This window comes from Ranitomeya variabilis, chromosome 2 (genome assembly GCF_051348905.1).
Source record: "Ranitomeya variabilis isolate aRanVar5 chromosome 2, aRanVar5.hap1, whole genome shotgun sequence".
Lineage (NCBI taxonomy): Eukaryota > Metazoa > Chordata > Amphibia > Anura > Dendrobatidae > Ranitomeya > Ranitomeya variabilis.
Genome location: NC_135233.1, coordinates 805,787,357 through 805,807,941, shown reverse-complemented (window position 1 = coordinate 805,807,941; position 20,585 = coordinate 805,787,357). Strand labels below are relative to the sequence as shown.

The window sequence follows — 20,585 nt, the reverse complement described above, 5'->3', positions numbered from 1 at the left end:
CGGCATTACACATCTCAGGAATAGAACTCTGGGCGGCAGACGCCGTCAGGGTCCCACCTTATGTGAGTAGTAACTTCACCTGGAAGTCTTCCATCAGATCTGTCTTCTCTGGAGCACTCCAGATGTAGGTCGGATGGCGTCCAGACTGAACGCCAATGTACTCTAGTTCATGGTTCGGCCTCCAGTTCCAAAAGCCATCGCCGTGCATGCTCTGGTTCTTCCATGGTACCAGTTTCCATAACCCCTCTTCCAATACTTCCAAGACCTTTTCGGAAGCAGGAAGGGCCCCAGTGATCCTGGGAGATCTGCACTGACCATGTCAGGTTTTATCGTTTGCTCAACTAGTATTTTTCCGTCTTATTGCAACAAAACTGCAAATATGGACTTCCTCGCAGGCAGTCTTCGCATACCGTTAGATCTTTTTGACCTTAATGGTCCTGGGAGTCGTACAGTAGACTCCTTTTGATCCGGACAGACTTTACTATCAGGGAAGGTCTCCCTTTTTTCTCTGCGATCTCCTCATCCTGACGAGTTTTCGGAGCTAGCCGCTCCATTCTTTCAGACTTTTTTCCCTTATTACCATCAAGGCAAGGTTGCCTTCAGGCCATCCCCGTCCCTTGTTACCAAGGTGGTATTGTATTCCCACAGTTATGAGGGCATTGTTCTTCCCTCATCTCTTTCGGCACCAGTCCACAAAACGGAATGGATTCCCCATATTCTGGACGAGGTGAGTGCTCTGAGTAGGTACTTCTCGAGGACGGCATGCTTCCGAAAGTTGGACACTTTATTTGGACTGCTTCACGGTAAAAGGACGGCTTCCTGACTGTTACAGGAAGGGTTTGGCTGTTTCATCAGCCATGTTAGCCTAGTGGATTCGTTACACCATCCAGGAGTCCTTCCGTGTTAGATGTCAGCCTATCTCCCTATCTATCGAGGTTTCTTGGATTCTAGGCACCAGGGGTCGGCAAAGCACGCCTGCAAGCTTGCGGGTTCGTCCAGTCCGCATGCATTCTTGAAGCACTATAATTCCCAGACTTTCACAGATGTGAGTCTAGGCAGGTGGACTCTGCAGGCCGCGGTGGCACACTTGTAAGTAGCGGTTGCACAGGGCCTGATCTGATGTTGTCCCAACCCAGGGACTGCTTTGGGACGTCCCACGGACTGTGTCCCCCAATGAGGGGAAGGAGAAATAGGGATTTTTGTTTACTCACCGTAAAATCCTTTTCTCCGAGCCATTCATTGGGGGACACAGCACCCACCCTATTATTAGCTTGTTGTTGTTTTATAATTTGACATGCTAGACTCTCATATATAATGTGACATGCTATATGCTCTTATATTGTTATTGATCTCCTACTGCTTTTGCACCGAACTGGTTAGCTGAGAGCCAGCAGGAGGGTGTATACTGCAGGGGAGGAGCTAACTTTCTTTGTATCACTTAGTGTCAGCCTCCTAGTGGCAGCAGCATACACCCACGGTCTGTGTCCCCCAATGAATGGGTCGGAGAAAAGGATTTTACGGTGAGTACACAAAAATCCCTATTTTCTATTTTTTGCTGTCAAAAACTGAAGTACGTATGTAATAAAGCCAGCGAACGGTCAGTGGAGCAGTAGAAGGTGGTGCTGGGTGTGGAATAGAGCCAAGTAGGCGAGGCATGGGAAGTGCTCTAAACACAACCAGAGCATTTGAGCCTCATTGGCATATGTATAAAAATGTACGTTTTTCAGTTATGGAGCAGCATAAGGTATGGATTGGTTTATCTTTCACAGAGCTACATGACAATATAAGCAAGTTGACGGGTAGAGTTGTTGATCATCATGACAGATTACGTATAAAGAGGTGATCATTTAGACATCACTGCAAGATTAAGATTAGACAGTCCTTGAAAGTAGATCTATCACCATTTTTGAAAATAAAAACTCCATATGTTGTTCTGAGGCTGGTGTACTAATTTTGAAAATCCATGGCCTGATAGCGGTATACGGTAATCCTTTTTCAAAGTTTTCCTGCTTAATATTAAAATGGTGCACTTTATGAATCATTCTATAGCTAGATTAATAAAACGCACATTTTAATACTATGATTAGACATCCATTCAGATGTGGATCTTCAAAGTATGCCCAGGAGTCCAATCAGGACTTAGGCTACTTTCACACATCAGGTTTTTTGCCGTTAGGCAGGATTCGGCAAATTTGTAAAAAAAAACCGGATCCGTTGCAAATTGTGAAAAACTGATGCAACTGATCCGGTTTTTTTTGCTGGATTCGTTTTTCTTTTAAATGAACCCGGGGATAGAGCTTGGACTTCCTGTTCCGAGAGAGAGAGACAGACTCTGACTTTTCCATGATTGTATGGAGAATGTATGGGAAAACCGGATTCGGAGGCCGGATTCATCATTTCACATGTCAGTTTCATCCGTTTATCGCTGGAACCGTCGTTTGGTGTTTTTTCGCCGGACAGAAAAAACATTTCTATGAACGTTTTCTCCGGCCGCCGGAAATAAATTTTAGATGGATCCGGCAAAAAAAAGGAAGAAACGTGTGGGCATCAGGCGCAATCTGGCGCTAATACAACTTTATGGGAAAAAAAGAATCCGTTTTTTTTCAAAACTCGACGGATTGTGGCTCACGGCAAAAACCTGATGTGTGAAAGTAGCCCAAGAGATCTATTTATTAATATATTTAGTTATTGTGAAATCTGGTGACAGATCCTCTCAGGGGTGGATTAAGGGTAGCCAGGGCCCCGGGCTGTTCAGACACTGTGGGGCCCCCCTGGTCATGTGACGGGGGTCATGTGACGGGGGTCATGTGACAGGGGTCATGTGACACCTGAACCAGATTATTCCAGAAAAATCGTCTGGCCCTACTCTACTGTAACCTATTAAATATTTGTTAAAATATGCAATACAATTTAGGTATATTTTGACCAATATCACATACAAGGAACAAATACCACCGCACCATGACCAGACCACAAATTACAACCACAGTGATCGAATAATATCACATACAAGGATCAAATACCACTGCACCATGTCAAGACCACATATTAACACCACTTGGTGACCAAATAGCACATACAAGGGACAAATACCACAACACCATTTCCAGACCACATATTACCACCACATAGTGACTGAATACTACAATACTGATCAGTAATAATAAAAAAAAACAAAACACAATACTATCACCATAAGTGCCAGTATTCACAGGAGATCTGTACTTAGTATGCAGTGTCTGTGTAGAGGTAATACAGCGATCACTGGTGACATTGTACACAGGACCTCTGTATATAGTATAGTGTATAGTGTCAGTGTATAGGTAACACTGACTCACCAGTGACGTCTCTAGGTGAAGTCCTTCATCTTTCATCCATCACAGACCGCCATCACTTCTTCCAGCCAGGACTTGTCTCTGCAGGAAATAACACAGTTATCTCGAGCTCCGCTTGCAGAACACATTACTTAATTTTTCCCAACTTCTACATTACACCACATGAAGAAAAATAGGCGACATAGTGTCACTCTACACAGTAACAGGACCGCCCCCCCATTTAAAACAATGTCCTCAAAAAATAAAATAAATGCATCACTGCAGTAAATAATATCCCTTAATTAGCCCCTATGTCCAGCATTGCCCCAGACAGTGTGTTCAACAATCTGCCCCAGTATGTCCAGCATATTGCCCAAGAGTGTCCAGCATTGCCCCCAGACAGTGTGTCCAGCAATCTGCCCCAGTGTGTCCAGCATATTGCCCCAGAGTGTCCAGCATATTGCCCCAGAGTGTCCAGCATATTGCCCCAGAGTGTCCAGCAATCTGCCCCAGTGTGTCCAGTATATTACCCCCAGTGTGTCCAGCATATTACCCCCAGTGTGTCCAGCATATTACCCCCAGTGTGTCCAGCATATTACCCCCAGTGTGTCCAGCATATTATCCCCAGTGTGTCCAGCATATTACCCCCAGTATGTCCAGCATTGCCCCAGTGTCTCCATCATTGCCCCAGTGTGTCCAGCAATCTGCCCCAGTGTGTCCTCCAGCATTGCCCCCAGTGTGTCCAGCATTGCCCCCGTGTCTCCAGCATTGCCCCCGTGTCTCCAGCATTGCCCCAGTGTCTCCAGCATTGCCCCAGTGTCTCCAGCATTGCCCCAGTGTCTCCAGCATTGCCCCAGTGTCTCCAGCATTGCCCCAGTGTCTCCAGCATTGTCCCAGTGTCTCCAGCAATCATCTGCCCCAGTGTGTCCTCCAGCATTGCCCCCAGTGTCTCCAGCATTGCCCCCAGTGTCTCCAGCATTGCCCCCAGTGTCTCCAGCAATCTGCCCCAGTGTATCCAGCATTGCCCCCAGTGTCCAGCAATCTGCCCCAGTGTATCCAGCATTGCCCCAGTGTCTCCAGCATTGCCCCAGTGTGTCCCACAATCATCTGCCCCAGTGTGTCCTCCAGCATTGCCCCCAGTGTCTCCAGCATTGCCCCCAGTGTCTCCAGCATTGCCCCAGTGTCTCCAGCATTGCCCCAGTGTCTCCAGCATTGCCCCCAGTGTCTCCAGCAATCTACCCCAGTGTCTCCAGCATTGCCCGTGTGTCCAGCAATCTGCCCCAGTGTCTCCAGCAATCTGCCCCAGTGTCTCCAGCAATCTGCCCCAGTGTCTCCAGCATTGCCCCAGTGTGTCCAGCAATCTGCCCCAGTGTATCCAGCATTGCCCCAGTGTCCAGCAATCTGCCCCAGTGTCTCCAGCATTGCCCCCAGTGTCTCCAGCAATCTGCCCCAGTGTCTCCAGCATTGCCCGTGTGTCCAGCAATCTGCCCCAGTGTCTCCAGCATTGCCCCAGTGTCTCCAGCAATCTGCCCCAGTGTCTCCAGCATTGCCCCAGTGTGTCCAGCAATCTGCCCCAGTGTATCCAGCATTGCCCCAGTGTCCAGCAATCTGCCCCAGTGTCTCTAGCATTGCCCCAGTGTGTCCAGCAATCTGCCCCAGTGTCTCCAGCATTGCCCCAGTGTGTCCAGCAATCTGCCCCAGTGTCTCCAGCATTGTCCCAGTGTGTCCAGCAATCTGCCCCAGTGTCTCCAGCAATCTGCCCCAGTGTGTCCAGCAATCTGCCCCAGTGTCTCCTGCATTGCCCCAGTGTGTCCAGCAATCTGCCCCAGTGTCTCCAGCATTGCCCCAGTGTGTCCAGCAATCTGCCCCAGTGTCTCCAGCATTGCCCCAGTGTGTCCAGCAATCTGCCACAGTGTGTCCAGCAATCTGCCCCAGTGTCTCCAGCATTGCCCCAGTGTGTCCAGCAATCTGCCCCAGTGTCTCCAGCATTGCCCCAGTGTGTCCAGCAATCTTCCCCAGTGTCTCCAGCATTGCCCCAGTGTATCCAGCATTGCCCCAGTGTATCCAGCAATCTTCCCCAGTGTCTCCAGCATTGCCTCAGTGTGTCCAGCAATCTGCCCCAGTGTCTCCAGCATTGCCCCAGTGTGTCCAGCAATCTGCCCCAGTGTGTCCAGCATTGCCCTAGTGTGTCCAGCAATCTGCCCCAGTGTGTCCAGCAATCTGCCCCAGTGTCTCCAGCATTGCCCCAGTGTGTCCAGCAATCTGCCCCAGTGTCTCCAGCATTGCCCCAGTGTCTCCAGCATTGCCCCAGTGTGTCCAGCAATCTGCCCCAGTGTGTCCAGCAATCTGCCCCAGTGTCTCCAGCATTGCCCCAGTGTGTCCAGCAATCTGCCCCAGTGTGTCCAGCAATCATCTGCCCCAGTGTGTCCTCCAGCATTGCCCCCAGTGTCTCCAGCATTGCGCCCAGTGTCTCCAGCATTGCCCCCAGTGTGTCCAGCAATCATCTGCCCCAGTGTCTCCAGCATTGCCCCCAGTGTCTCCAGCATTGCCCCAGTGTCTCCAGCAATCATCTGCCCCAGTGTGTCCAGCAATCTGCCCCAGTGTGTCCAGCATATTGCCCCGGGCCCCCCGGATTGCCGTTCGTAAAAAAAAAAGAGTTCTCCTCACCTGACCTGTGCGCTCCAGCGGCGAGCTCCCTCCAGCAGCGCACACTCGCCGGCGACTGACAATGACGTCAGACGCCGGCGACGTGTGAGCTGCGCCTGCGGCCGACTTCAGCTGCCAGCCTCCAATTGGCTGGCGGCTGTTGTTAACTAGACGTGCGGGCACGCGCCCGCAAGTCAATAGGAAACCGCCGCAGCGCCGGTATGGGCCCGGTGAGCAGATGAGACGGGGCCCGATGCGGGCCCCCTCTCTCTGCCCACCGGGCCCATAAATGATACGCCAGTCAGGGCACGGGCAGTAATGCCCTGATGGCGGCGGGCAATCTGTGCAGTAGCCCAGGGCCCCCCCACACCACTGGGCCCTGGGCTACCGCCCAGATTGACCCTCTTATAATCCGCCGCTACTTTGAAAACGCTTAATAATTGAGTGAAAATTTTAATTGAATTATTTAACAGTGGTGACGCTATATTTAATGAATATTTAAAGGGAACCTGTCACCATTTTTTTCCGATATAACCTATAGCCATCACTTTTCAGCCCCATGTGACTGCATTTTATATTGCTACACACATTATTCCATTTTGCACTGCAAGGCAAAAAAACCCCACCTTTTATTATACTCACCTATGGGACAGTCTGATCTGGTCCAAAATGCGTCTCTAGCCTTGGTCCAGTGCCTCTTCTCTTCTTGCGATGCCATCCTCCTTCTGTGCTTTGTGTGGGTGACACGTCCTACGTCATCCACACAGTGTCCCCTTCTGTGCTGGTGTACTTCTTTCTGCCCTGCTGAGGGCAGAGCAAAGCACTGAAAGAGTGCTGGCGCATGCAATTTGCAGTACTTTGCTCTGCCCTCAGTAGAGCAAGGATAAATGTACCTGCACAGAAGCACGAAGGGGGAACACTATGTGGATGACGAAGGATTTGTTATCCACACGAAGCACAAAACGAGGATGGCATTGCAAGAATAGAGAAGGCAGCGGGCCAAGATTGGAGATGCCCATTGGACCGAACCGCCCCGTAGGCGAGGATAATAAAATATCATCTTTTTTTTGCCTTGCTGGGCGAATTTGAGTCATGTGTAGTATTATAGGATGCTGTCACATGGGGCTGAAAGGTGGAGGCCATAGGTTATATTGGAAAAACTGATGGCCGGGTTCCTTTAATTAACTTAGCGTGGATAGTAGCACTTATATAGTGGCGGATGAACAAAGTTTACATAAAAGGACATACATTTGTCATGTGTCTGCCCTTTGTTAGTCTCCGGATGTGCCTAAGGCTAGTTTCACACTAGCGTCGGGCTCGGCCCGTCGCCGTGCGTCGGGCCGAGGTCCCCGACGCTAGCGTTGTCCCCGCCGCACAACGGGGGCAGCGGATGCATTTTTCCCACGCATCCGCTGCCCCATTGTGAGGTGCGGGGAAGTGCGGGGAGGTGTGGGCGGAGTTCCGGCCGCGCATGCGCGGTCGGAAAAAGCGGACCGTCGGGAGCAAAAAACGTTACATGTAAGGTTTTTTTCTCCCGACGGTCCGCTACCACACGCCCAAGCGTCGCAAAACGGACGCGACGTTTGGCAATGCGTCGCAAATGCGTCGCTAATGCGTCGCTAATGTTAGTCTATGATGAAAAAACGCATCCAGCAAGAACTTTTGCTGGATGCGTATTTTCGGCAAAACGACGCATTTGCGACGTATTGCAGTTAACGCTAGTGTGAAACTAGCCTTACTTGTAAAAAATGTGGTGAAATGTGTAACGACTTTAGCAAATTTCAGTCCAATTATTTTGTTGATTAAGGGCAATATGGATACATACAATTAAAGAAAGGCTATTTCTTCTTGTTACTAGACCCCTTCAAATTGTTCAGATGTTAAAGTTGGTTGAGTAGGACTGTTTATTGTTCACAACAGTGCTATTCTTTGCTAGCTCAGGGCCATTGTATTGATTAGCAGAATTTTTTCTCAATATTTTTTGTGGAAAGATGCTGGAAAAATGTCATTGTTCTTTTATTTCACACTTTAGATTTGGATGGGCCTTGGCTAGGCGTTAATACCGCGCAAAAAGCTGATTCTAATAAAATGGAGAAGGCTGACAACGAAGATGGATATGTTTATGGTCCTATCAGTCCAGAGCTGAAAGGCGCAGCTGAAGGTATCTCTGCTCTACATTGGTGTCTTGAAGGTGAAAAGCAGCAAACTAAAATGTTAAAATCTAAAAATGAAGATGATAATAAGTCAAAATCTAAAAATAAACTGATGAGAACAGTGAAACCTGAGAATCCAAAAAAGATAGTAAAGCAGAACTCTAAAGACTCTGTGGTTTTAGTAAGCTACAAATGTCTAAAAGCTGCTACAGCCGAGGTTATGTCTAAACCTTTTGAAGGCAGGCCTTCACATTGCCCCAAGGATGGACTTTATTCTACTCAAGGGTTTCCAACAGGTGACGCCAAATCTTCTGGGTTGCACACATGGCAAAAGGGACATCACTCTCTGGCTTTAAACCCTGTCGCAAACAAACCACTTTCTGTAAGTGGCGAGAGCTCCAAGGGAAGCCAGAGTATTGCCTTGGATTCTGGTAATCTAATCCCTTTCTCCACTGTTTCAGGTGCTGCCAACACACAACAGTCAGGTACTGTGCTTACGCAAATGGACAGTGTGCCTCAACCAGGAGAAAGGCGTCATGTCGGTCAGTACACAGGACCTTCTGGAGTGAGGACAATAGAGGTCAAACCAAGTACAAAGAACTCCTATGAAGGTGAAAAAGTAACCGTTATATTTGCCTCCAAGCCAGAGGTATCTAGAGATGTGACGACTAAGGATGGAATGCAGGGGCAAGGGTTGTCTATTGTGCCTCTTGGAGTAACGCCATTACTGGAGACTGATTCAGTGTTTGAAAAAGATGTTGCGGTGGATACTAATGTAAAATTACCCGGGATTGGAGACTCACTCCTCAAATTAAAAAATCCACCACATCTTACCTCAAAGGAGGTCCACCTTGTAGTGAGTGGGGATACAATAAAGTTACCTGATCTTAGCATTACCTGTGCATCTTCCAGGTTTTCTGATTCTGGTGTAGAAAGTGAACCCAGCTCTTTTGCAACTCACCCAAATCCAGAATGTTCTTTGGAAAATGTGATTGAGCCTGACACTGTTTCCAATGAGAGAGGCTTTTCACAGCTATTGCTAAAACCAGAATCTACTCTGAAAACTGCTGTTGAGAGCCACTGCACAGAAAGCACCAGTGCCCTGAGTGAAATCCAGTCGTCGCTGACGTCAATTAATTCTCTGCCTTCTGATGATGATGAACTTTCACCAGATGAAAGTTCAAAGATTTCAGTAGTACCTGAAAGTCAGGTTAAAGATAGTAAAACTGTCCTAGACTTGGGAACTGTTCTTGTGCCAAAGTTTGATTCCAAACTATCCCACATTCTCGCACAGCCTCAATGTGTTGTGTTTTCAGAAAGAGACAATATCCCAGTGCATTCCTCCCTTTCGAGCATCAGAGACCTTTTCCAGTTTGCTATTTCTGATGAGGAAACTCCGAATGAAGTGAAGAGTATTCCTGTTCCACCACCAGGCTCTGTAACCACTTTTAGAGAACCTCCGATTCCTGAAACTGTTTTTCATAGCCCCCATGTTGCACCCGACCCAGAAGTTATTGTAGTGGGAGAACAATCTGTAGTTTCTGGTTCTGTTGTTCTGGATGATGAGGTGACGCTACAAAAGGAAGAATATACTGGCAGGGAACCCAAAGAAACCAACCTGGACTTATGTGAAGCTGTGAGTAGTCCTACTGCTGCTATACTTACTTCTACAAACAGCACCGACATTGTAAAACAAGGTTTGGTTGAAAACTACTTCGGCTCTCAAAGTAGTACTGATATTTCAGACATCAGCCCTGCAGATGACTTTAAATATGTTACTCCTGAAAGAGAACTTTCAAAGCTTCAGGTAACAGGCCCGCTTCTTCAAGAGGAGGAGGAGGAGGAGCAGGACGAAGAAATGATTGAAAATGGCTATTATGAGGAAACCGATGGCCCAATATACAAGTCAGAAGATCCTGAATGTGAAGTTATCCATGATTCAGCAAACGACAAATACTTACGATCTGAACGCATTGGTTCTGAATATTTGAAAGATGCCATAACAATGCCAGGCGTCTGCACAACTAGCTGTCTATCTTTTTCCTATACCTTAAAAGACTCCCCTTGTGGAACTGCATTTACTCCAAGGAACGCATCTGACACTATTACAAGGCAACCAGCTGGGGCCATGTTTGAATCCTCAACATCTCTTGCCTGGTACGAAAGCTCTCCGAAACCATTAATGATAGCGTGAGTATTATCACCACCTGCTTTCATGTTTTGACATATGTCTGACATGATATTTCTGTCTTTTCATTCTGTCTTTTCAGTCTCCAATCTGTCAAAACACTTCAGTGTTTCAGAGAGAATCATACTTTAAAAGCCTCCTGCTGCTCTAGATTGGCAGGTGTCCCCTCATGTGCATATATTAGTACGAGATCTGACACTCCAGGGCAGTGGGTGGGGAGAAGCCGCCAGGATCCTACCTGTAGGACTAGTTATAAACATACCTGGCTGAGCTCATACAGCCAGTGTAGCGGGCAGCATGTATCAGTAGCCACTTTAAGGTCAATATATTGGCTTATCTAATAGAGGGAGAGCAGTAGGAACTATTAATGCAATTGTCCATGGGATGAAAAGTATTTTGAAAGGGCTCACACTATTATAAAGAAATACAAGAAGTGATGCTTACCCTCACTGATTGCCCACGGCTACCGCATTGGCACTTACCCACTGGTCTTTACATACTGGTCCTGCAGGCAGTTTCTCTCACCAGGAAGTTGAGACCATCAGGAGCCGAGTACATGTCTGAAAAGGGGCTGCGGGTATCAGGGAAGATGAGTATCACTTTTTTTTTTTTAGATACCAATCTGAACCCTTGTAAAAAATCATTTTCATTCACGAGACCACCTTTAAATGGAATCTATAGCCCTATTTATGCTGCCCAGACCACAGGCAGCATGAATAAGAGTCTTGATGCACAATTGCACCCAGGTATATTTTTCTCTGAAACGTTTCAGCATTTCAGATAAGGTATAGTTTAAAGATCTAGGTGTGGACCATAGGCAGAGACAAGACCAGTCCAGCACTATCCCCAGCCGGTTTCTCACCGCACCATTCTAGGTGACTGACAGATATCTCACTATGGAAGATACTTGTCTATCACCTGCAGCAGTACTGGGAAAAGCGGGGGGATCTTCAAATTATATTACGCTCCAGCGTTTCAGAGAAAAATATACCTGGCTGCAATCTTGCTGGCTCTGATTCATGCTGCCCGCTTCAGGAATCAGGTGAAAGGTTCCTTTTAGCCGCAGTTGGCAAAATGATAGAGAGATCTCAAACAAAATTGTCTGGTATCACGGCAGTGGTTGAACGATGAGAGCTATTGGCACAGTTAAAGCGTAAGCGTCTTAATTTTTTATTTCATAAATCAATAGTACATCTGAAAATTAGAAACTTGGTAATACATCTGATCAGAAAAATATCTTCCTTCTCAATTTGATTTTTCATTTCACGGATAAAATCTATCTTCAGTGAATACAGACTCTTTCATTACTGAGATAGCAGATGACCATAATAATAAAAAAAAATGTATTTGCAGTATATAGCGCCAACATATTCCGCAGCACTTTACAATTACATGTGCAGACAATAAAGACATTACAAAGTAACACATAATTCAACAGTTACAGGATGAGTGAGAGTCCTGCTCGCAGGCTTACAGTCTTTAAGGAAATAGGGGGCACAATCCAGCTCTTCCTGCTCCCAGGGCAAAGGATCAGTTTGGCACCCCCCCCCCCCCCCCTCAGATTTCTGCCCCCTATAATGTCCTCAGATTTCTGGCCCCTATAATGTCCTCAGATTTCTGCCCCCTGTAATGTCCTCACATTTCTGCCCCCATACTGTCCTCACATTTCTGCCCCCATAATGTCCTGATTTCTGCCCCCATCCCCTCCCTTCCCGGGTGCAGTTGCATGTGGTGGAGAAATCTGAAGAACACAGTAGCATACAGCACTGCCCACATAGTAGTATACAGCACTGCCCACAAAGTAGTATACAGCACAGCCCGCTTAGTAGTATATAGCACAGCCCGCATAGTAGTATACAGCACCGCCCACACAGTAGTATACAGCACCGCCCACATAGCAGTATATAGCACTGCCACATAGTAGTATATAGCACAGCCCACATAGTAGTATACAGCACCACCCACACAGTAGTATACAGCACAGCCCACATAGCAGTATATAGCACTGCCACATAGTAGTATATAGCACAGCCCACATAGTAGTATACAGCACTGCCCACATAGTAGTATACAGCATAGCCCACATAGTAGTATATAGCGCAGCCCACATAGTATATAGCGCAGCCCACATAGTAGTATATAGCACTGCCCACATAGTAGTATATAGCACAGCCCACATAGCAGTATACAGCACTGCTACATAGTAGAATATAGCACAGCCCACATAGTAGTATATAGCACAGCCCGCATAGTAGTATACAGCACAGCCCACACAGTAGTATATAGCATAGCCCGCATAGTAGTATACAGCACCGCCCACACAGTAGTGTACAGCACCGCCCACATAGTAGTATACAGCACAGCCCACATAGCAGTATACAGCACTGCCACATAGTAGTATAAAGCACAGCCCACATAGTAGTTTACAGCACCGTCCACATAGTAGTATATAGCACAGCCCGCATAGTAGTATATATAGCACAGCCTACACAGTAGTATATAGCACTGCCCACATAGTAGTATATAGCACAGCCCACATAGTAGTATACAGCACTGCCCACATAGTAGTATATAGCACAGCCCGCATAGTAGTATATAGCACAGCCCACACAGTAGTATATAGCACAGCCCACAGTAGTATATAGCACTGCCCACATAGTAGTATACAGCACAGCCCACATAGTAGTATACAGCACAGCCCACATAGTAGTATACAGCACAGCCCACATAGTAGTATACAACACTGCCCACATAGTAGTATATAGCGCAGCCCACATAGCAGTATATAGCGCAGCCCACATAGTAGTATATAGCACTGCCCACATAGTAGTATATAGCACAGCCCACATAGCAGTATACAGCACTGCTACATAGTAGAATATAGCACAGCCCACATAGTAGTATATAGCACAGCCCGCATAGTAGTATACAGCACAGCCCACACAGTAGTATATAGCACAGCCCGCATAGTAGTATACAGCACCGCCCACACAGTAGTGTACAGCACCGCCCACATAGTAGTATACAGCACAGCCCACATAGCAGTATACAGCACTGCCACATAGTAGTACAAAGCACAGCCCACATAGTAGTTTACAGCACCGTCCACATAGTAGTATATAGCACAGCCCGCATAGTAGTATATATAGCACAGCCTACACAGTAGTATATAGCACTGCCCACATAGTAGTATATAGCACAGCCCACATAGTAGTATACAGCACTGCCCACATAGTAGTATGTAGCACAGCCCGCATAGTAGTATATAGCACAGCCCACACAGTAGTATATAGCACAGCCCACACAGTAGTATATAGCACTGCCCACATAGTAGTATACAGCACAGCCCGCATAGTAGTATACCGCACCGCCCACACAGTAGTATACAGCACAGCCCACATAGTAGTATACAGCACTGCCCACACAGTAGTATATAGCACAGCCCACATAGTAGTATACAGCACCGCCCACACAGTAGTGTACAGCACCGCCCACATAGTAGTATATAGCACTGCCCACATAGTAGTATGCAGCACTGCCCACATAGTAGTATATAGCACAGCCCGCATAGTACTATACAGCACAGCCCGCATAGTAGTATACCGCACCGCCCACACAGTAGTATACAGCACAGCCCACATAGTAGTATATAGCACAGCCCGCATAGTAGTATACAGCACCACTCACACAGTAGTATACAGCACTGCCCACACAGTAGTATACAGCACAGCCCGCATCTCTCCTTCTGGCAGTTCGGTGTCTTCAGCTCCAGCCTCCATTACCCAGCCGTCTGGAGCTGGAGCACTTACCACAAACTGCAAGGCTGCCTGTGAAGAGCCGGCGAGTGACGTCAGCAGCGTGATCATGTGACCTGATCACGCTGCTGGCGCTTCACTGATGCAGAAGTGTCGGCGGCGGTCAGGGCATAGATCAAGGGTACTAGCGTCTGAAGACGCTAGTACATCCTTGGGAACCGACGCGCAGCACTTTCTCTGAGCCAGCTGTCAATTTTACAGCCGGCTCAGAGAACGGAAGAATCTCAGTGTGGAGGCGGCAGAATCTGCTGGTGCCCCCCTGTCGGCTGCGCCCGGGGCACATGCCCCGGCTGCCCCCTCTGGATACGCCACTGGGCACAATAGGTAAATACTGCTTGTCATGTACAGTCCAGCCATTATTAGAATAAATAGGGCATTTCAAATAAGCTGCAGTTGGTGCTCGTAAAGTCCTATGGAGAGATAATATATCAGCGAAATCTGCTTCTTTCTGTGGCAGGACTGATGGTCCATTCATGGGTATAATCTATATTTGGTGAAGACAGATTTTACCATTCCTGAGATAATAGATGGTGGTTGGTGCTCATAAATGTTTTTGGAAAACTGTAACTGTCGTTCCAGGAAAACTTGCAGCTGAATGTATGTGTCTGATTCTGCCTACTCCTGCCTACTGGGTAAAGGGGCTAGTTCATGTTACATTTTCATTTATCAATCTGCTTTGTAATTTTTATCAATCTGCTTTGTAATTTTGGTATCTGTCTGAAGTTTGTGTCAGACTGTATTACATTTTTGATATATGCCTTATTAAAAAGTACTTGATTAAAAAAAAAGTTATTAAAGCTACAGTAAATGAGAACATAGGAGCTCTTCTGCATCCCCCCTCCTATTTTCTGCAGCGCCCCTCCTATTTTCTGCAGCGCCACTCCTTTCTACTGCAGCTCCCCTTTCCTTTCTACTGCAGCATCCCTCCTCTCTTCTGCAACCCCCTCCTCTCTTCTGCAGTACCCTTCCTCTCTTCTGCAGTACCCTTCCTCTCTTCTGCAGTACCCTTCCACTCTACTGCAGCACCCTTCCTCTTCTGCAACCCCCTCCTCTCTTCTGCAGTACCCTTCCACTCTTCTGCAGTACCCTTCCTCTCTTCTGCAGTACCCTTCCTCTCTTCTGCAGTACCCTTCCACTCTACTGCAGCACCCTTCCTCTTCTGCAACCCCCTCCTCTCTTCTGCAGTACCCTTCCACTCTTCTGCAGTACCCTTCCTCTCTTCTGCAGTACCCTTCCTCTCTTCTGCAGTACCCTTCCACTCTTCTGCAACCCCCTCCTCTCTTCTGCAGTACCCTTCCTCTCTTCTGCAGCACCCTTCCTCTCTTCTGCAGTACCCTTCCTCTCTTCTGCAGTACCCTTCCACTCTTCTGCAACCCCTTCCGCTCTTCTGCAGTACCCTTCCTCTCTTCTGCAGTACCCTTCCTCTCTTCTGCAGTACCCTTCCTCTCTTCTGCAGTAGCCTTCCACTCTTCTGCAGTACCCTTCCACTCTTCTGCAGTACCCTTCCACTCTTCTGCAGTACCCTTCCACTCTACTGCAGCACCCTTCCTCTTCTGCAACCCCCTCCTCTCTTCTGCAGTACCCTTCCACTCTTCTGCAGTACCCTTCCTCTCTTCTGCAGTACCCTTCCTCTCTTCTGCAGTACCCTTCCACTCTTCTGCAGTACCCTTCCTCTCTTCTGCAGTACCCTTCCTCTCTTCTGCAGTACCCTTCCACTCTTCTGCAGTACCCTTCCACTCTTCTGCAACCCCCTCCTCTCTTCTGCAGTACCCTTCCACTCTTCTGCAGTACCCTTCCTCTTCTGCAACCCCCTCCTCTCTTCTGCAGTACCCTTCCACTCTTCTGCAGTACCCTTCCTCTCTTCTGCAGTACCCTTCCTCTCTTCTGCAGTACCCTTCCTCTCTTCTGCAGTACCCTTCCACTCTTCTGCAGTACCCTTCCACTCTTCTGCAGTACCCTTCCTCTCTTCTGCAGTACCCTTCCAGTCTTCTGCAGTACCCTTCCACTCTTCTGCAACCCCCTCCTCTCTTCTGCAGTAGCCTTCCACTCTTCTGCAGTACCCTTCCACTCTTCTGCAGTACCCTTCCACTCTACTGCAGCACCCTTCCTCTTCTGCAACCCCCTCCTCTCTTCTGCAGTACCCTTCCACTCTTCTGCAGTACCCTTCCTCTCTTCTGCAGTACCCTTCCTCTCTTCTGCAGTACCCTTCCACTCTTCTGCAGTACCCTTCCTCTCTTCTGCAGTACCCTTCCTCTCTTCTGCAGTACCCTTCCACTCTTCTGCAGTACCCTTCCACTCTTCTGCAACCCCCTCCTCTCTTCTGCAGTACCCTTCCACTCTTCTGCAGTACCCTTCCTCTCTTCTGCAGTACCCTTCCTCTCTTCTGCAGTACCCTTCCTCTCTTCTGCAGTACCCTTCCACTCTTCTGCAGTACCCTTCCTCTCTTCTGCAGTACCCTTCCACTCTTCTGCAGTACCCTTCCACTCTTCTGCAGTACCCTTCCTCTCTTCTGCAGTACCCTTCCTCTCTTCTGCAGTACCCTTCCTCTCTTCTGCAGTACCCTTCCACTCTTCTGCAGTACCCTTCCTCTCTTCTGCAGTACCCCTCCTCTCTTCTGCAGTACCCTTCCTCTTTTCTCCAGCACTCTTCTGCAGCACCACCCTCCCACTCTACTGCAGCACCCTTCCTCTGCAGCACCACCCTCCCACTCTACTGCAGCACCCTTCCTCTTCTGCATCACCCTCCGACTCTTCTGCAGCACACTTCCTCTCTTCTGCAGCACACTTCCTCTCTTCTGCAGCAACCCTCCAGCTCCTGTTTTTTCTATCACATGGCACTACATGCCTGAGCAGTGATTGATACAATACTCCTTCCTAAAGTATATTGTACCAAAGATGAAGCCCAAAATACAAGTCTAGATTTTGCATAAACTAAAACAAACATTCTAAAACTTCCAAATGCAAACTACTTCTATAAGTGAGTGATACGAAGCTGTCCCAGTTCTGAAAGGGGTCCCATAGCAACAGTACATTTTCTTTAGTAGAATGGTGGGCTGGCTTTGCATTTATGCCATTGTATGCATAGGCTGACAGATGAACCAAGCCCCTTGTCTTTTTCTTTCAACCATCTGTGTTTCCCTTTTATAAAGTCTTGACATAATATTTCACATAATATCCCTCTATACTTTCATATTTTGGCTTTTGTTTTCGAAAGATGTGCGTATTCGTGTATATATATATATAATATATTTGATGAATGTTTGCGTACGTGTGCAAAATGTTGTGTATTTGTAGATTCCTTCAGGCCAAAGAAGAGCTGAAGCAGTTGCGGCTCCCAGGTTTTTTGTACAGCGATGTGCCTCACTTGGCTTCCACGGTTCCATACTTTAGCATGGAGGAGGACGAAGTGTCCGATGAGGGAATCCATCTGATTGTCTGTGTCCATGGACTAGATGGTAAATACTATCTGTTAGTCTGTTTTATATTATTAATAATGTGTTTAGAAAGAAAAAAATAGCCACGTGCTTGAGGATAAAGGAGAATGTTATTGGCTAGAGGAAATAATCTTCCTCAGCCCCCAGTACTGTATGTTCACTCCCAGGCGTGCTGTTAGCTGGAAGTAGGCCAGCAGAAAGGCTGAATAGAACAGGATGGTGCCCAAAACTGATTGCTCTCTGATTTTCTGTAATTTTGTGAATAAATGGGCTTTGCGGTGTTAGCAAATTACATTGGTTGCCTCCTCTGATGCATGATGTGCAGGACCATTCAGGTGGAACAAAATGTACAAGAAAATTGATTTTGCTCTTTCTATTTCTATTGCAGGTAATAGCGCTGACCTTCGGCTAGTAAGAACATACATAGAACTTGGACTTCCCGGTGGGCGAAAAGATTTCCTTATGTCAGAGAGGAACCAGGTGCAGCTCGAAACATTCATCTTGTTTATGGATAATTTATACAAGATTCATAAAACTGCTGAGAATGTTTTTGTTCTTTAACACCTCAGCTTCTATTTGCCCAAACCTAGATAAAGTAGCCACAGGTATAAGGGTAGATGTGTTGCAGTGCTGGGAAGTGTTATGTTACAGGGGCACTGTTAGTAGTGATATACAATAAAATGTAACTACACTGATCACTCACAGCACAGATCAGAACCGCTCGGAGTATGGAGCCATTGATTTCCTATCGAGCCATTACACCACTGTGCATATGTTCATGATGGAGCTTCAGCCCTGAGGTTTCAGTGATTGGCAGGCGGGTTTTGGTGTTGGACTCCCACTGATATGCAGGTGTTATAAAGGGCTTAAATATATTAAAAGATTGCAAAAAATGTAGTTACACTTTTAAAGGGAATCTAGGTTTTTGCTACCCTGTCTGAGTTTCCTTGATGTAAGGGCTAAGACCCTGATTTTCATCGATGTGTCACTTATTCGGCTGCTTTATGTAATTTTGATAAAATCGCTGTTTTATCAGTTCCTGCTGAGCTCTATATCACAGAATTCACAACACTGATCGTCAGCCTTCTGTATACACTGTGTATTAGGCAGACAGCCAATCTGTGATGGGGACGGGTTATACAGAGCTCATGAATATGGAGGACTACCTGGCTGCTGATAAAACAGTGATCTTCTCAAAATTACTGCAAGCAGCCCTGTAAGTGACACATCACTGCAACCAGGGTCTCTATCTGCACATTATACTGCCCTCAGATTAGGTGGAAAAAATAGTGACCTATTCCTTTGAAGTAGCTATCCACAATTGTTTGTTTTATAAAAATGAGCCCAAAAATGTTTACTAACTTATTGCTGCCATGGTATTCCTTCAGTACTGCTGCACGAGTACTGCATTGGTATCCTGGCGGCATCTTCCTGCATGTGACCACTGCAGCCAATCACTAGTCGCTGTGGCTAATGACTGGCTGTAGTTCTCACATATCTATGTAACCCTTTAAGTCATTTTTATAGACTAACATTTATATGTGAAATATATATGACAGCCATATAAATACTTCCATAATCATGATGAATAATAAAAGTTCCAAGAAATTGATTTATCTTCACACCGACGTCAAGGTTTCCTCCTGTTGGGTTCTTGCTTCTTTTGAGAAGAACAGTGTACCTGCTATTCTGCCCAGTGAAAAGTCATACAGTTCAGTTGCAATTCATTATAAAATATCGTAGATATTATTATTATTATGTCATAGATCTTGTGAAAATGGACACCTTAGTGGCATTGTGAACAGAGCTCATACTTTTGTGTAAAAATATATCCAAGCATGATTGTAAGACCCAGAACAGAAGTGGACACCAAGCTGAAAGGAGAAAATGTACATGAATCTTCTGTTTTCTCTGCAGAATGATACATTTGCTGACTTTGATTCAATGACAGATCGTCTCCTAGATGAAATTATACAGTATATCCAGATCTACAATCTAGCCATTTCCAGGATCAGGTAAGAAGCAAGATGTAGTCAAGATTATATCACAATAATTATCCAGCTGTGTTGGATTGCTTGACTTACAGGGAGAAGTGGCCATGTACTGCCAGGCTCATGGCTACAAAGTCTTAGAGGGAACAATGACCATGTACTGCCAGGCTCATGGCTACAAAGGCTTAGTGGGAACAGTGGCCATGTACTGCCAGGCTCATGGCTACAAAGTCTTAGAGGGAACAATGACCATGTGCTGCCAGGCTCATGGCTACAAAGTCTTAGAGGGAACAATGACCATGTACTGCCAGGCTCACTGGCTAAAAAGGCTTAGAGGGAACAGTGGCCGTGTGTTGCCAGGCTCGATGGCTACAAAGGCTTAGAGGGAACATTGGCCATGCACTGCCAGGCTCAATGGCTACAAAGGCTTAGAGGGAAAAGTGGCCATGTATTGCCAAGCTCACTGGTTATAAAGGCATAATGGATAATGTGGCCATGTACTGCCAGGCTCAATGGCTACAAAGTCTTGGAGGAAACAGTGACCATGTACTGCCAGGCTCACTGGCTACAAAGACTTAGAGGGAACAGTGGCCATGTACTGCCTGGCTCACTGGCTACAAAGGCTTACTGGAAGCAGTGGCCATGTACTGCCAGGCTCATGGCTACAAAGTCTTAGAGGGAACAATGACCATGTACTGCCAGGCTCATGGCTACAAAGGCTTAGTGGGAACAGTGGCCATGTACTGCCAGGCTCACTGGCTACAAAGGCTAAGAGGGAACAGTGGCCATGTGCTGCCAGGCTCACTGGCTACAAAGGCTAAGAGGGAACAGTGGCCATGTACTGCCAGGCTCAGTGGCTACAAAGGTTTAGAGGGAACAATGACCATGTACTGCCAGGCTCAATGGCTACAAAGGTTTAGAGGGAACAATGACCATGTACTGCCAGGCTCACTGGCTACAAAGGCTAAGAGGGAACAATGACCATGTACTGCCAGGCTCACTGGCTACAAAGGCTAAGAGGGAACAGTGGCCATGTGCTGCCAGG

At 47.0% G+C, this 20,585-nt stretch overlaps 1 protein-coding gene across 4 annotated transcripts in view; it reads left to right on the top strand.

The window, feature by feature from the left end:
* Positions 1-20,585, top strand: part of FAM135A (family with sequence similarity 135 member A) — a 146,749-nt gene that overhangs the window by 100,740 nt on the left and 25,424 nt on the right. For 3 of the 4 annotated variants that reach the window (XM_077289955.1, XM_077289956.1, XM_077289954.1), the window contains 4 exons: positions 7,993-10,303; positions 17,410-17,570; positions 17,938-18,029; positions 19,467-19,564. In XM_077289955.1, the coding sequence (XP_077146070.1) occupies positions 7,993-10,303; positions 17,410-17,570; positions 17,938-18,029; positions 19,467-19,564 (2,662 nt within the window). The remainder of the gene's footprint in view (positions 1-7,992; positions 10,304-17,409; positions 17,571-17,937; positions 18,030-19,466; positions 19,565-20,585) is intronic. The other variant, XM_077289957.1, reaches the window with a different exon arrangement.